General features: G+C 32.2%; 1 protein-coding gene across 1 annotated transcript in view; it reads left to right on the top strand.

The window, feature by feature from the left end:
- The first annotated feature begins 12,354 nt into the window (after nucleotides 1–12,354).
- LOC118201420 (uncharacterized) overlaps nucleotides 12,355–17,424 on the top strand; it is a 298,201-nt gene continuing 293,131 nt past the window's right edge. Inside the window, exons 1-3 of the mRNA XM_085810260.1 lie at nucleotides 12,355–12,427; nucleotides 15,353–15,429; nucleotides 17,162–17,219. Of these exons, the coding sequence (XP_085666386.1) occupies nucleotides 15,357–15,429; nucleotides 17,162–17,219 (131 nt within the window). The 5' untranslated portion in view covers nucleotides 12,355–12,427; nucleotides 15,353–15,356. The remainder of the gene's footprint in view (nucleotides 12,428–15,352; nucleotides 15,430–17,161; nucleotides 17,220–17,424) is intronic.

Raw genomic sequence — 17,424 nt, 5'->3', positions numbered from 1 at the left:
ATTTGAATGGACTGTTAAGGAAATTCGAGTTAATTGTGCATAGATATTCAATTACAGGTTTAGTATTGATGTCCATGTGAGTAACATTGTTACGGAAAAACCATAAGGCTTTGTAAATGACACATAAGATTTTATTGCGGAGTATGTAAAAGTGCTTGATGTCCTTAATATAAACAGTGCACCACGGCGGGTCAGCAAACGCAAATATGGGATATATCTCAGACAAATATAATCTTCTTTTTCTTGGGATATCCAGGGCGGCAAATTAGCGCACTTCCCCCTGCTCAAAAAGGGGAAAATTCTGAAAGGTTTCAGATTTTAAATTACGTCCAAAGGAGCGTTTTTATAGCATTTTGTCTGTTACCTTTATTTATTAAATATCACGTTCTTCGGACTTAAACCATAAAATTCAGTTCAAGAGCAATATCGCAAAATAGTTTTAAATTGAGCATATGTTTAGAATTTCCGAAACAGAGTCTCGTGCGCTGGAGATAAAATTTTTTTTTTTTTTTTTCTGTACAAGGTTGCCATTGCTCGCTTTGAAATCCTTGAGTTTGTTAATCAAAAATTCGTTAAAGTTTTACAAAATATGAAATCGATCATAAAACAAATTCCAAATTTCAAATTTGGGCTTCCACATGCTCATATTCGCAGTAGCATTACGTTATTCAAAATTCGATGGCTCTATGTACCGTTGTTTTATCACAATACGAGAAATATACATCATTTATGCATATCTTTCATTATTTAATTTCTTCAAATATAATGCAGGACAATATAACATATGGTGGCAACAGTTTGAAACGTGAAACAGACAGTTATAGTGAAGCAATGCAAAATCGCAAAACGAATACAATAGTCCTTCAGAGACAAAGCCTCTTTGAACTAAAAAAAGGAGAAATAAAAAGAAGTTTCATAGTTTCACATCCAATGGCTATGTGCTTGTTACAGAGAAGCCTAGAATTCAATCTAATTCCAAGACAATCGGAAGTTGTAACTTTGAAGATGTTTTGATCCTCAAAGTTTGATTGATTGATGATGTTTTGGAGATTTGATTAATGATGTTTTGACGATTTGATTAATGGTGTTTTGACGATGTTTTATTGATGGTTTGACAGAAGAAGTATTGTATCCGCAATGTGTTTTCGATACCGGATGACCATGAAGAATGTGAATATGCCAGCTATGATCCACCAATGGTGAGGAAGCGTGATTCTTATTGACAAAGCAAGCATAGAGTCTCACTTAAGCTTTTCATGCTGTCAAGAGAACATGAAAAACCTTGACTTCTGGTATTTGAAATACGGTAATTATATACATCTTGAAACTTCTTCAAAAAGTACGACGTTTACGAATTACATGACCTTGGAGATCAAAATATGATAAATGCATGGCTTATTTGTTTCTATATACTGTTGTAACTGAGTGTTTTGTGACAATCTTTGGCTTCTCTTAAACAGCCAGATCCTTTTTTACGCATTCCAATAGCATATTGAGGATATTGTCCAAACGTTCTGCAAAATTTTGAATAGAGCAACCAGTTAAACTTTTCATCCGCTTTTCATTGATAATCGAAGAGTTACTCATAAACTGTGCGCTTGCATTTACAAGTTTACTTGTCACTGATATTTTAGGAATCATTCATAACTAATGCACTTCCATTTACATGTTTATAAGACATGTAAAGGGAAGCGCAGCTGATCAAATGCACTTTCAACATTTAGCAACATTATTTGGGGACACTGCATATTAAGTTGGCCTTCAGATGAGCTTGTCATTAATATTGAATAACTAATATCTCGCAAAATACACCTCCTTTCTCACTATATTTTCATCAGCTTTTTTTTGCTTATCAAGCCACAGAATGCATTGTCAGCGTTTGGCGATTATTTTAAGACGTCCTGTTTTTTCGACAGGTTTTCTAGCATTCAGATTTCATTAAATGTATTGAAAAATTTAATTATAGAAAGTTTTACACTTCTGTTCTTTAAAAATTCTGTACAGTAGATCATTTCAAAAACTATTAATTAAAAAACAAATTGATTCCAGAAGTATCACTGTTAAAATCTGGCAGGGGAAGAATAGAATTCTCACCTCAGAAGAATCTTAGGATATTATCTTAGGCAAGGAAGATGAAGGCGTAACAAATAATTTGCTCATAAAATGTTTTAAAATTTTTTGAGCGTCTACAGGCATTGCTTTCGCAGTTGTAATAGATAAAAGAATTGGAGCTATCACATACGCGCTGATGAAGATTAGCCATCTGTTCCTGTAAGTCGAAAGATCCGATCACATTTATCAAATATTGCTAAATTCATCGCATATTTAGATACACACGTACAATTGAATTAAACATTCCAACGACGAGTTGAGAAGAATGAAATTTATTCTGTGTACAATAATTAAAAACCTAGGAATTAGATTCCAACATTTGAAGGATATATAAACTAAAAGAAAAGTTTTGACAATTTACCAATATTATTTATGAACATTAAGATGCAAAGATTGGGTGGGAAATATTAATTAATAAATAATAATAAAACACCTTTTTTAAGAACTTTCATAAAAGAGAAGTAATGAGGAAATTTATCTCCTTAAGTGAATAAAGAATGCAAGAAACAAAACAAAACAAAATGCAGAATAAATGAAATTGAAATCAAGATTTATGATTGCGAAACTTAAAGCAATTAAAAAACCGAGAGCTCTTTAGCGGATTCTAAAATCACGACCTTTTAAAATGCCTAGTATTTCTGAGAAAATAAAGAAATATCAGTATTGATCATAATTTTGCTAAAATGATGACTTCCATCGAACACTAAATTGTAATCCCGTATACTTGAGTTATGTGAGATACATAGATACATACGTAAAGACGTGAAGGATAAATCTCTTCTGAATTCATTTTAAATCCATTTTACAATTCTTTTTCGCAAAAACAGTCTTTATTCTATCCGTACGTACAGATGTCAAGTAAAAGCATCGTTCAAATAGTCTCTAGAGCGCTTGAAATGAATATTTTCGTTGAAATATAATACCCGAAATTTTTCTCGATTACAATACTTCATTTACTTCGTAGAAGGAAGTAAAAACGAGTACGCCCAATTCATCATTAAGAGCATAATAAAGGCAAACGTCCTAATAAAATATGTCCGAATGGCAAACTCAAAAACAATTTTTCCACGAGAAACGCTTTTTTCTCCTTTTTGCTTCAGATTGCAACACATGCTTTTAACTAATATCGAAAATCGCCCGATTAAGAAATTTTTACAGTTGTTCTAAAAGAGGGCAAAACGTTTGTTTCATAATATGTGAAACTTTCAAAATTTTAATTATGATACATTTTTAGATATTAAAATTTTAATATCGTAAACGTCAAATAGTCTAAAAATCGAGCGATTCTAAAAAAATTTATCCAGAAATTAAGTTGCAATTTTCATATAAGTTTCACCGAAATGATTATTTTCCCGCTTTATTCAATGGGCAAACAAAACAATTCTGATATGTTATTTTGTTTCTTTAAACGAATATATAGGCGAAAAATCGTAAAAATAAAAAATCTAAATAGCGAATTTTTAAAAACCTCTTCTTCACACTGTATTATCGGCCCACCAGCGGCCGAGCGGTATAGTCTCTAAACATTGGTAGTTCTGTCCGAGGTTCTAATATCGCAAACGGGCCGGCTGCACGGAAGTTTTCGCAGATTCCCCATGTGTAACGTGTGTATGAGTCAGTTTCCCTTAAAAAGTTCTCCACGAAGATATCCCTCCTCTTAGGTAGATGGCGACCAGCGACCGAGCGGTAAAGTCGCTGAACACTGGTAGTTCGGTCCGAGGTTCGAATCCCGCGAACGGGCTGGCTGCATGGTCGTTTTCGTGGTTTTCCCCATGTGTAACGTGTATACGAGCCAGTTTCACCTAGAAAGTCTTCCACGAAGGCATCCTTCCCCTTAGGCAGATAGCCCTAGTGTGCTTTGCCATAATTAAATACACCACACCACCTCTTAGGTAGATAGCTTCGAGTGCTTTGCAATAATGAAATACACCTCACTGTATTGTCATCAACCTACAGTGTTTCTACAAAATTTATAAAACTCGATAACTTATTAAGAAGTTGGTTAAAAATCGATGACGAAACTCCAACTATAGTGAAACACAATGAGTGAACTAAATGGAAGTTTATAATGATAAATGAGTTTAATAAATCTGGTTTCCATCGTCACCTTATTAACAGAAGCATTATATATTGTTTTGAGGAATGCATTTAATAATTAAGAAAAATAATAGTATTTCATTTCTTTTCAGGGAGTTTGCCGAAGCGTTACAGAAGGATCCATAGGATGCATGGTTGAAAGCTTACTGACATTAATAACAAAAAAATAATTGCATATTTCAGAAAGGAAAATAGTACTCTTATTTTTTCATACTGAAATGTACCTTTTGCTATTTTTAACTTCTATAAATAGAAACTGCTTGTGCTTATAGTAATTAATGCAAAATTAGTTGAACCTATTATAGAATATTTACATGCTGAGTGCACACAAAACGAAGATACAATAGGAAATTTAAATGCACAGCATACATGTACTCCAATTTGACTAAAACACTGACATCAGTTTTGTAAAACAGCTTTATGTATTCCCCTGGGAATCTGGCAGGGATCTTTCCTATTGAAGGAGGAAAAATATTCAGCTTCTTTTTCCTAGAAATGCTATTTAACAATATCAGTTTTATTTCAAATGCTGAAACCTTGTGGTCAGAAGCCTTTAGACATAGAGAAAGAAATGCAAGAAAAAGATACAATGGGATATAGCACAAAATATAAATACAAAACACCAAATCCAGGAACGAAAGCAAAAATTCAATTGTCATTCAAGCGATCCTTCATCTCCCAGTACCGTGATTAAAGAATAATGTCATACACTGTACAGAAAGAGCTAACATAAAGTCCACAAGTGCGTCTTCCTAGACACAGGCTTGAGGAGATTTCAGATCGAAAGAGGAGAGGCGAAAGGTATTCATGTTTGATACCAAACGAAAGGCAACACTGCCTCTTCTCTGGGATAGTCAAGCAGTTTATTAAACGGAAAAGAGTACTCCTTGCTCGAAATCTTCCCTTAGTCAGAATTCTTGGATGTACAATGAAAAATAAAATGCAGATCTGTACATGAAATTGCCAGGATGTCAGGTTGTGTTCCTTGCAAGGACATCCTTGACTTTGTTATCAGGGATTCCAAAGTAAGGAGAAATTCACTGAAACAGGATTTTCTTGCGACATATGGGTGTGACCTGTGAAGGGTGATGCAAGAAAATGCAACTTTTCTTAATTTGTTAACTAGATGCTGCACTGTGCTGAAAGAAGACGAAATGGAAATTAATAACCAGGACGCAATTTCGGCGAGCGGTACGGAAAGAGTTTTTATTTCTTGCGTGTATTAGACTAAAATGTTTTTAAGGCAAACAACTGTGTGTCTGTCTGAAAGAGTTAAAAGTGATGGTAGTAGTTAGAAGCATATATTTAAAAACTGTTTATCTTTTGAGACTTCATACCAGAATAAATGAAGTTAATACATTAATTAGCACATATTACAGTTCTGTTTATCAGAACCAACAGTTGGAGCTATTTCAGATAATAATTTTCCTTACGAAAATGCAAGGAAACTTCTTCTATTATAAAAACAGAAATGATTACTAATTTTTAAATAAATACCGTCAGGAGTACACTCTTTTGCATGAATTAAACATCAAAATTGCATTTTAAATTTATTTGAATTATATAAAGGATATGTAATGCACGTTTCTTTGTGCTGCGAGCCCTGTGTGGTCTAGTGTTATCGTCCTGTAGCAGGAAATCATCATCTATTGCCCCGGCATAAGGGCGCATATAAGCATCAAAGAGGTCATCTCTGTAGACCTGAGTATTCACGGTTCCACGAGGAAAGTAAGGAGGTCTGTGCGTTCACCCCAAAAGATACCACCCCAAGTACAGACACTTCCTCCTCATATGCATCTCTTTCAAAGGATCTTTGAGGGATAACTGGTTGCAGGTTCTCTCCAAATTACATGACGCCTACTATTGCTTTGGAGGCTAAACCTGGACTCATCCGTAAAGAGAACAGCCCTCTTATGGTATCTTCGTTTTGAAGTGAGTCATTTAATTTACAGTAGTTGTCTTTTTTATTTATTGAAAACAATAACAAATATGATTCAAACAAATATGAAATATCATACGCGGCACAGTGCCGGATCTATACATCTTACCATATCATCGTTCCGTTCTACTTTAACTGAATTTTCCCCCCGCCCCGGGAAAAGCAACATCAGTTTATCCCTTTAGGGAATTTTAGTTGGAACATCATTTATTTACATATAACTTCTTCAGTTCTACATCTGCATGTTTAAAAGTTTTGGCATTGTCAGAGTTTATAGTTCGGCAAACACCTCTTCTTGACACAAAGCGACGAAATGCTAAAAGGAAATATTCGGTGTTTAGGCTAGAAACAATTTAAAGATGAACTGCACGTGTGACTGCGCAAGTAAACAAACAAATATAAACCTTGTCTCCCTTTTTCGTAAACAGAGTTCCAGCAAAATCAACAGCTGTGATTTCAAAGGGATTCTTTTATGAATTCTATGTGCTGGTAATTGGAGAAATCACTTGAGTGCCCTTTTTAGCCTTAAATTTCGTACAAACGAAACAGTTATTCAAACACTATTTTACAGCTTGTCTACCTCGCATCATCCAATAATTTTCTTGCGTTTGAGTGAGTGTATCTGAAACACCAGCAAGAAGCAAGTTCTCATGTTCTCTTTTAATTAGCAATTCAGTGAATCTAGATTTTTTTCGGTATAATCCCCGGATGTTTTTCTTGAAACTGAAAGTCAGAATGTTGTAATCTACCACCAAGACATATGAGTCCTTCTGCCGCCAGAATCGGGTTTAAACCATACAATTTGGAATCGGAACTAAGTTATTCCTTTCGGGTCAATTTAATAAGATCCTTTTCAAACTCACTTCGCTGTACAAAACGAATCCAATGGTGTTCAGCACTTGCGAGTTCTTCAGTTAGCGTTCCTTTACGCTTTTCAAAATTCCTCTTATAGTAATTAATAAACCGTAGGACGTATGCAGTGATTCGAAGAACCTTAGATAAGTCACCGTATCTGTGCAAATTCAACAAGCTATCGGTACTTTCAACGTATGTTGGTAAAGAAATACAGCTCTTTTTTCTCTCCTTTTCCGCTTCAAATCTATCAATATCAGCATTCAGTATTTCTTCACTGTTTAGAACCTCAACTTCTATTAGCCAAAAGGGGCCCTTCCGCCATGTTTCATCATTAATAAAAGATCGTGCACTTACTCCCCTAGTATGTTTATCTGCAGGATTCAGCTTTTCGTTGCAAAAATTCCAATTCGATGGTTTCGTCTTTTCTTTGATTTCCAACACTCTATTGCAGACAGATTGCTTCCAATCGTTTGCAACACCTCTAATCCAATGAAGACATATTGTGGAATCTTTCTACATCAAAATGTCACTCTCTTTCAAAGAAGAAAACGTGGATCATATATAGTCAGGCAATCGTGCTGAAATCAAGTTTCCTAATAGTTCTAATCGCGGCAAAGTCATTTTCTTCAATGGAGCTAGACGGCATTTTGAAATTTTAAAACTTGTCGCACATTTGTCATGGTATCTAATCTTGAAATATGCGACCGCACCATATGCGTTTGGACTTGCATCAGAAAATATATGTACTTACAATTGCTGAATCTCCAGCTCGTCAAAATATGGTTGAGGTATGACAAGCCTCTCAAGGTCGGTTACTTCATTCCACCACTCCTGTAACATTGATTTCAATTCTGCTGGAATATTTTCAACCCATTTTAAGCCTTTTTCCCAAAGAGTCTGCACTATCAATTTAATTCTAACACTGAATGGTGTAATTAACCTAATGGATCAAACAACATGCCGTATGTACTTAGAACTATACGTTTTGTTGGTATCACATATTTAAATTTTGTAAATTGATTCAGATCTATCTTCAAGGTGTCCTTAATCATTGTCCCAAATTAATCCTAATACCTTTAATGGTATGTCTGTTTGACTCGATGCCGTCCGACATTCCATTTGGGTTTCCTTCCATCTTTGATTAAGGATAGCTGAATTCGAAGACCATTGCCGTAAATCCATATTTGCTTCACTCAGTATAAATTTAGAGTCTCTTGCATGAGATACCGCTTCTTCAACAGTTGATGCCCCACTTATTAAGTCATCAACATAAAGGTCTTTCAACACAGAACATGCTTCATTGTGTGAATTTTCATATGTCTTTAAATGAAGTCGCATAGTTTCTGTCAAAATAAAAAAAACTGCATTTCACACCAAAAGGAAAGCGTATCATTCGTAAAATTCTGATATCACGACCAAATATGAAATATCATACGCGGCACAGTGTCGGATCTATACATCTTACCATATCATCATTCCGTTCTGTTCTAACTTTATTTGCTCCCCGCCGCGGGAAAAACCAACACCAGTTTATCATTTTAGGGAATTTTAGTTGGAACACATCTATTGATCAGCCACAAGTGGACATGTTGACGTGCTTCATCTTAAACGTCTCCTTCTATGACGTGACGTAAGCGGCACGCAAATGACAGGTCGCCTTGCGTACAGACCTCCTTCGTTAAGCCTTCTACACAACGTTGACGTTAACACCAGCCTTCCGGTGGCTGCAGAAAGGAAGGATCTGAGTCGGAGCAGAGGTTCCTTCGCGGGTATAACAACAGTTATCGGTCATCAACGCTCGTCGTTAGCAGTTGCGGCCCTTGGCTGAACCTCCTGGAAATATGTGGTTGGATATTGTTACAAAGTCTTTGACCCACAAAAGGACAGACATTTACCCATCTGGCCACTTCTGTTTGACTTTGTCTTGCCTCCAGTCTTCTAATTGCTCCCTATCGCAGTTCCATCTTCATTTGATGCCTAGAGGACATTGTTACGAGGTGGATATCCCAGATTTATTCTCTTATTATCACAGCGAAATTTTCAGGCTTGCTCTCAAACATGCAACTTTATGCTCCTCGCAGATGACGTATTCCGATTGCAGCGCCACTAATTTGCATATCTGTTTTTACTCAGCTACACTTATTTGACAACATATTTAAATTTCATGTGGATTGACTTATTTTTGAAGAAGTTATCGCTAGTTTTGTGATTTTTCATATGTTTTTGGAAACCAGTGTATTATCGTCCGCATTTGGAAAATTTTACCTGGTTAGCAAAATGTATTAACAGTTCCGCATCTGAAGTGAGCATGAAAAGACACTACAAATTAACGAATACTTCTGTAAGGAATTTAATAATTCATCTTTTTAAAGATAGTAAAAGTATTTCTGTAAAATAAATCTTGATGTAAAGCGTTTAAGTATCTTTGATGGAATGGAACTTTGAACTTTAAGTTAACCCTGAGGCTTTTAGAAAAGTCATTCAGGGTACACAAATAAAGTGGGCGATCAGGAAAAAGGAAACTTTTCTCAAGAAGAAAACAAGAAAAATATGTCTGGCGTTTGAAAAATACATAATAAAGAAAGATTTAACATATTGGAACAATGTTATATTTGCAGAAAAGTCAAAATTTAATATATTTGGGTCCGATAGATGAATTAATGTGTTGCAAAATCCGAATTAAGGATTGATTTCGAAAAACCTGTTGCGTAATGTTACCCGCAAGGGTAGAGGCATAATGGTTTCGAGACGTTTCGCGGTCGCTGGAGTAAGAAATTTAGCGTTTATCGAAAATAACATGAACTGGTGTAAATATATAAATGTTCTCAATGAAAACATGAGAGCGTCTGCAAAAAAACTTGGAATGCGAAATCCGTTCAAGTTTTATTAAAATCACGATCTTAAACATTAAGCCGTTAAATGTTCATTTGTGATTATTATACAAGTGTCTTGGACTATCGAAACTTTTCCATATTCTTCAGACTTAAATCCTGCAGAAAATGTGTGGAGTGAATTTGAGCAAAGAATAAGGAAACACGAAAACTTCTTCTAAAGTTCTACTAAAAGGAGATATTACGTAGAACTGGAGCAAATGGAAACTTCTTAGATGAAAAAATTAATTAAATCCATTCCAAAGCGGATAAAAAATCTAATCTTTGCTAAAGCATATCAAACTGAGTATTAACGGCTCCATTATTTTCATGTTTTAATTAAATATAAGCTGCTTTAAAGTGCTCGAATTCTTATGAGCGTTCATTTTGAACTTTCTTCATGAATTATATTTTTTTATTAAAAATAATTTGAATAACATTTTTCAAAAAGAGCACGTTTTAAAAATTCTGATGTGTACACCAGGTAACTTCGTTGTACGGCATATTAAATTATAACCATTTTTTTCTGCATTTTATTTAAACTTATTGAACTGAATTAAATCTACTTCGTTGATAGCGCATAAACCACAATAGAATAAATGCGCTTTTTAAAATTCACCATATTTATTTACCATAACGATACTCTGGCGCTAGGTTCACTTAACAGTGTTACATCCCATTCATTTTATAACTCAGAATGCAAAACAATTATGTAATCTGAAGAATTATCTAATCGTTGCCACATGTTCTATTCAAATACTATAATAAATCTAAAGCGATGTAGAAAAGCAATTAAACAAATAAAAAAAAAAACAGGTTTTCATGGATGATTTAACGCTGCTTACCTAATGCGCGTACTAATGCGTTACTGCTACTATACCTAATGCGCTACTTGTAAACATTCTCCTCTGTCCGAAACAGACTGGTGACAGTATTTTCTGTTAATATGAAACACTTATTTCCTCGAATTTCATTAGAGATGTATTTCTCATTCAAATAATACATTTCTCACTTCGCGGCAAGGCAAAAATAATAAAAACACAACATATCTTCATTAAAAATTTAAAGATATAGAAAAACGTAAAACACCAAATATAGTTTAAAAAATTTAAAAAAAAAATTACAAGTAAAATTACAGTTTCTACGCAAAAACAAGCAATTCGGCCAGCGTGCAAGAAGACAGATTTTTCGGTGCCCAAAACTGAAAGTTTGCTTTTGGTATCACTCGGCAAAAAGACACTGAAGGTGTAGAAACTGAGAATTTGTTGTGGACGCTATCCTGAGTCAATATATGGGATAATTTAATAACTTAAATGATAATTCCAAAATGAATTAAGAATGTTTTAACTCGCAATAATAAAAGAAGACGTTACTTTGTTGTTGCGAAGCTTAGTTTCTCTACATTGCTAACAAAACCATTATTCTGCTAAGTTTCAAATGTAAACAGATATGGCTGCTATGACAAAAAAAAATTAGGCTTAGCCACAATTAAATTTTTAAATTATTGATTATTCTACAACTATAACATGCAGGTTAACTAAAGGCATAAAAACCTTAACCGGAAGATGAGAACAACATAATTCAATAATTTTTAAAGCAAAAAAGTGCACAGTTTACAAACATATCAGAATAAAGGAACTGAGCTCACTGAGCCGAGGAACAGAGTTGATTATATGTATACGTATTTATATACTTTTTTGTGCGGTCGCTTGTTACCAAAATAGGAAGTGCACATCTACATGTTATAGCAGTCCTATATACAAAGTTTTAAACTCCTGAGTCTTTTTTTTAGAGTTGTGCCAGATACATACATACATACGTACGTACGTACAGACGCCCCGAAAAATATCTCGTCTGAATCCATTTTAAATGCTTTATATTTTTGGGGGGTAAAAGAGTCCTTTATTCTCTCTTTACGTACAGATGTCACGCAAAAACATCTTTAAATTTCATTCGATAGCGATCAAAATGGATATTTTCGTTAAATATGATACTCGAAATTTTTCGCGATTACAATTATTTATCATCTTTTTACTTCGTACAAGGAAGTAAAAAGATAATGAATGATCATAAAGAGCCCTATTCCATATGTGAAAAAAAATAAAGTGATTTTGCTAATATGTAGTAGATAGAATTTGCAAATAAAACTGAAAAACACGTGTCCAAAAACAAATGAACTTCTATGTACTATATAAAGACTCTCACAGATTTGAAAACTTAAAAAACTCTTTAATTCATTAAAATGTAAAATAACCCTTCCTCCTGAAAAACCTTTACACATGTTCGGAATCACCTTTAAAATGTTATCGAAGTGACCACACCTATCAAAATTTGAGCAAGTCTGCAATATATTATCAAAGCAGTAATACTATCAATGGGAAACATCACATTGCAAATGTGCTTCTTTTAAGAATTTTCTTTTTATTTTAAGACATATATTCCCACAGTATGATTGATAATTGATAGAAATTTGGATTTATCAGCAAAATTCTACAATTATAAATACCCGTTCTTGTTGCCCAGAGGTTACATTTGGGAAATTACTGGCAACTCAGTAAGTAAATTTTTTTGATATGTATTTTCAGAAATGCTTGAAGAATTTTAATGCACGTAGGCTTAAAATGTGACTTTTATTTTTTAGCTTTTGAAAGGATATGATTAAACTCATTGGAGTAACAATTAATAGTGCAAACTTATAATAATAATTATTTAAGGTTACGAATTTATCAGTTTTAACTACATTATATAACTGAGTTCTAAACTTAGTTATATAATGTAGTTACATTTTTTTTGCTGTTTTATGCCTAATTATTAAACTTCTTTACCGTTGCATACCGTTCTATACCATCTTCTTTACCGTTTAAAAACCAAACGATTGTATGTCTCATGAAAACCAAACAATGACGTAAGAGAAACGTTTTTAGTAGTTATAATAGTGATGATTTTATTTTAATTTATAACAGCTAGTTATATTATTTGAATATACAATAACGACACAAATTATTAATAAATGCTAAACTTCTTAAATGCTAATGCTATATTTTTTAAAAGCTTTCAAATGCTAATTTGAAATGCTAATTTGTCAAAGAGTTATTATGGATCATTTGAATTCGAAAGCTAAATATGAAACTTTTGCTGAAAATAAAATGGCAAACTTTTGAAAACTCGTTATGTGCAAGGCCGTGTAAAAGATAAAATAAAAGGCCTGATGCAGTACGAAGAGGCAACAGTTGTCGAGGCAATAGGTGACAGTTGAGGCAAAAGGCGATGTAGCAACACCATGGAATTCCGTATTTATAAATAATAATAAATCAATATTTATCTGTGTGTTTATGCTCTTTCACGGAGCATACAGATGGAAAAATCGAATACTTTAAAATAATTTTTTTTTTAAATTCGGCTTCAGCGTTTCGTTTTTAAAAATTTAGTATTAAAATGATTTTTTTATGCATTTTTCAGAGTCTTCTCTTAACGTTCGAACTTAATTATCGCAAAATTCCTTTTTGTGCAGCAGCGCACAGGCTAGAAAATAAACTTAAAAATGAAATTTCTTTAAATCTCTAACTTAATTTATTAATTTTAAAAAACTTGATAATTATTTTTAATCGTGTCTAATATTTTTAAACTCCGACTTTACTTAAAATCTCTGGATCATAACGTCTTAAAATTTTCACAAATTATAAACCGGTTCTTTGTCTTCTTCCAATACAAGAATTATTAAAAAAATTAATCTTATGGTTTCCTACAATTTTTAATACAATGTTGATTAAATTTTATTTGGTTCTGATAAAATGGTTTCATTTTTCATTACTGCTTTGTCTTCTGCATTATTTTTTTTCCAGTACTTCCTTGTGTCTTTTAAGAATACCTTTTCATTTTTCCTTGCAAATAAAGAAGGAATGTATAACGAGTTTTTTTTATAAAAACCAAAGTCACATTACGCTTGAACTTTGACTGGTTTCAAACTACGAATTCGTATGGTCCTCTTTTATGTAATGCAATGACTTGATTTAAGAAATTTATTTACGATAAAAAAGATACTATTTTAATAATTAATTTTCATATGTTAGACAATTAGAGGTTAAATAAGTATACTGATAGCTTTTGAATATTTTTTAAAATGGAATTCAAATGCAGATTCTTATCCCAGAATAAGAACGAAAGCCATAAAAAAAATCCCGAATCGAGTAGAAAATAAAAGGAAGTCAATGCTAACTGAATTTTAATTATACTAGCTCCAGATAAAAAGGAAACTTAGCAAAATCTGAAAAAAAAAAAAAAAAAAAAAAAAAAAAAAAACCTATTTAATTATTCAGATGTAGGGGAAAAATATACTTTATGTCTGTAATTCATAACATTTTATTCAAACAACGTTATTGATGCAAGCTTTTAATTTAAACTGTGGCTGTATAACTATAAATGTTTAAAAATATTTTCTGATTTCAATGAAATCTAACTCAGGTGAGAATCATTCATAGGACTCGAACAGGTAACTGAATATGTAAGCGAATAAAACTGGCTTTAAGCTTCGGATAATTTTTATCTAAAACAGAAATTCGGATTATTTGGATTCATGACATATTATCAGCTCTATAGCTATGCGATGTGAGAAAATGTGCTTTAAAATCCTTCTGCATGTTTTCATTTGCATAATATTCTGGTACGAGCGAATATATGTGACGCGAATCAAAGAAAGGATAGGATAATGTTTAAATTAAGATAAACTGTTAGTAAAACTTAAAACATAATTATCACAACGAAGCAATTTGGGTTTAAAAATATAATATTAGTTATGTATTTAAGTTAATAAAGGTAACTAAATGGACATAAACTATGCTTTGCACTAATTAAATGATTTGACCTAATGCACAGTAACTAACGAACTCGGTATTAAGATTCAAGGACTAAACAATGCATTATTATTTTGAAATGGTTATTTACCTTTTCATCCGAGAAAAAGATTGTTAAATTAAGAATTAGAATTCACTGTAAATGCGATGCTCACTTAAAGAAGCTATACACTTCAAGAAATTCTTAAAGAAAATAATAAATAATCTTAAGCAAAAGACAGGTTACTGCTATGTTCTTGAATAAGAATTTAAGGATATCTTTACTCAAGAACGTTTCCTTTTTAAACTTATTTAAGTCTTATTTTTTGTAAATTTGTTATGCATTTAATTAATAAATTTAGAAGAACTGCAAAGACTGAAAGTTTAAAGTCCAAACAATATCATGTAATAGACTCGAAAGGAATGCTATGAAAGTTTTTAAGTTTAAATTTGCATTTAAATTGCATAAGAAAATTTAAAATAGGTTAATAAATTACATATATGAACAGATTAAAATAGGTTACATATATGAACAGATTAAAATGGGCTACAGATATGCCTTCAATATGTTTTCAGTAATAGCAGCGAATTGTTTAAAGCTTTTCCATAGTTTTTCCAAGATTTATAATATTTCTTTAATTCCTTTTTAGAGCCATGAAGTTTCTCGCGTTGCTCCTACTCGCGGGCTTTGCCCTCGCATCGGCTATTCCCGTGCCTCCGCAAGATGGTAAGTTTTGAAAATGAACTCTTCTTATTTTTACTCAGCGAAATTCAATTCCCGGAGGTAATCTAATATCATTCAAAATTAAAAATCTTCCTAGGATATGTAAGATCTTTAAAAATATATTTTCTGGCAAAACATTTCATTTGCATATGAATTTTGTATTTCACCAAAAGAAACAGTATCTGAATAACTAATATTTCTCAAAGATTAATCGCAATTTATGAATTTCTATTTACATAAATATGATTAAAATATGCAATCCATTTATTATGATAATACGTTATTAAGAAACAGATAACCTAAATCGTGACATTAATTATCATTAATAATTATGATCCGAAGAATTATAAGGATATTGCAACTTAATTTTGAATTTTTATTCTAGAGGAGTTTTACAATTGTTTGTATAAAGCAGTGATTTCGAGCTTTCTCTGTACATAATTCCTCTTTGCTCAAAATACACTTCGCTGCCTTTGGTAACAATTTGAGTCAAAAATATTTTTTATAATATTCGAAAATCCTAAAATTAGCAACTGTATAGCGAAAACGATTTCTTTTATTTTAGAAATGATATTAATTAACTGTAACTCCGTAAAATACTAAGCACACTAGTTCCAATGCCTTTTTTAAAATTCACTGTAGCTTAGTAATAAACAAAATCAGAAATTGTTCAATAACAACTACACAAAATATCACAATAACATTGCCATTGCACACTTACCAAAATCAATTGATAACATAGCATTCTTGAATAGATTATTAGATTTTGTTCAATCTAGTGTTTTGGAATAGCGCCAAAGTAAGTAGCGCTGTTCGTGGTCTGATGAAAATGAAATTTTTAGTTTATAAATGAAGAAGAGTTAGTCGTTTTTAATCACTTTTTTCCCGAAAGTATTCCTTTTAAGTAAAACACCTAGCTTAATTTGAATATAATAAATATTAACTTCTAACTAAATTACAGAAATAATATAATGTTCTTTTCGGATGGTGGAAATTTCTTTTATCTTCTGTATCAAAGCTAAATTTAAATAAAATTAAGCAGTTTTTTATTCGCTTTTTAACTACTGAGGGTATGCAAACCAAACTGGTTTGTACACGTTTACCAGATATTCTAGTATGAGCGTAAATGCTCAGTACTTTAGCGATTTTCCTGTCATTTAGCTCTACGAGAAAGAACAGAGTCTGAGAGTTCGATGTCCTTTTCGCACACCAAGCATAGTATACACCTATTACTTTGCTCCTGCTATTTTTACTAAAATTAATATTAATCATGTTATTTTTACTAAAGATAATGTTACTCATATTATTTTTACTAAAGTGTTAAACGTATCATTAGTGTTAAACTTATAAAACAAAAAGGTTGTGTGCGCGTAAGATAAAAATTAGTGAAAATATGCAGCATAATATAATATAAACTGAATTTATACTACAGAGGCTGTTCACACATATTTTAGACGATGTATATTGTATTCCCAAAACTAAATTACATAAAATTCTTGTGTTTTAAATGTTCTATTTGACATCCCTTATTCTGAACTATTCTGAACTTCAATCTATTACGAACCGTACGCACGCAACACTAATATAAATTTTCCTCTGTTAATTTCATTATATATTATTCATGTAAAATTAAAAGAATTTTAATTAATTTTATTTAAAAAATAAACATACAAATTGTGTATACGTAATATGTTCATACAATTAACATACTAATTTATAATTTTTTCCCTGGCAGCTCTAGATGAGGTTCACGAACTTCACGAACTGTACAATTTGGCTCTTGAAGCTGAAGGGTAAGTAACTCATAGTAATATTTTTATGTAAAATTTATATTTAAGATGCAATTTTTTTTTCATCAGTGCACGGCATATAAATTCAGTAATACTGATTAACGTGCAATACGATATCAATGTATACCAAATAATTAAGTAAAAAAAAATCCAACTTAGATTAACTACAAATATGCATGTAATAGCAGCTGCAATATTTATTATAATA

The sequence above is a fragment of the Stegodyphus dumicola genome, chromosome 2 (assembly GCF_044657685.1).
Source record: "Stegodyphus dumicola isolate Sdum_Otavi_A_Nest chromosome 2, ASM4465768v1".
Lineage (NCBI taxonomy): Eukaryota > Metazoa > Arthropoda > Arachnida > Araneae > Eresidae > Stegodyphus > Stegodyphus dumicola.
The sequence above is the reverse complement of the archived record's forward strand: the minus strand, read 5'-3'. Positions and strand labels throughout refer to the sequence as shown.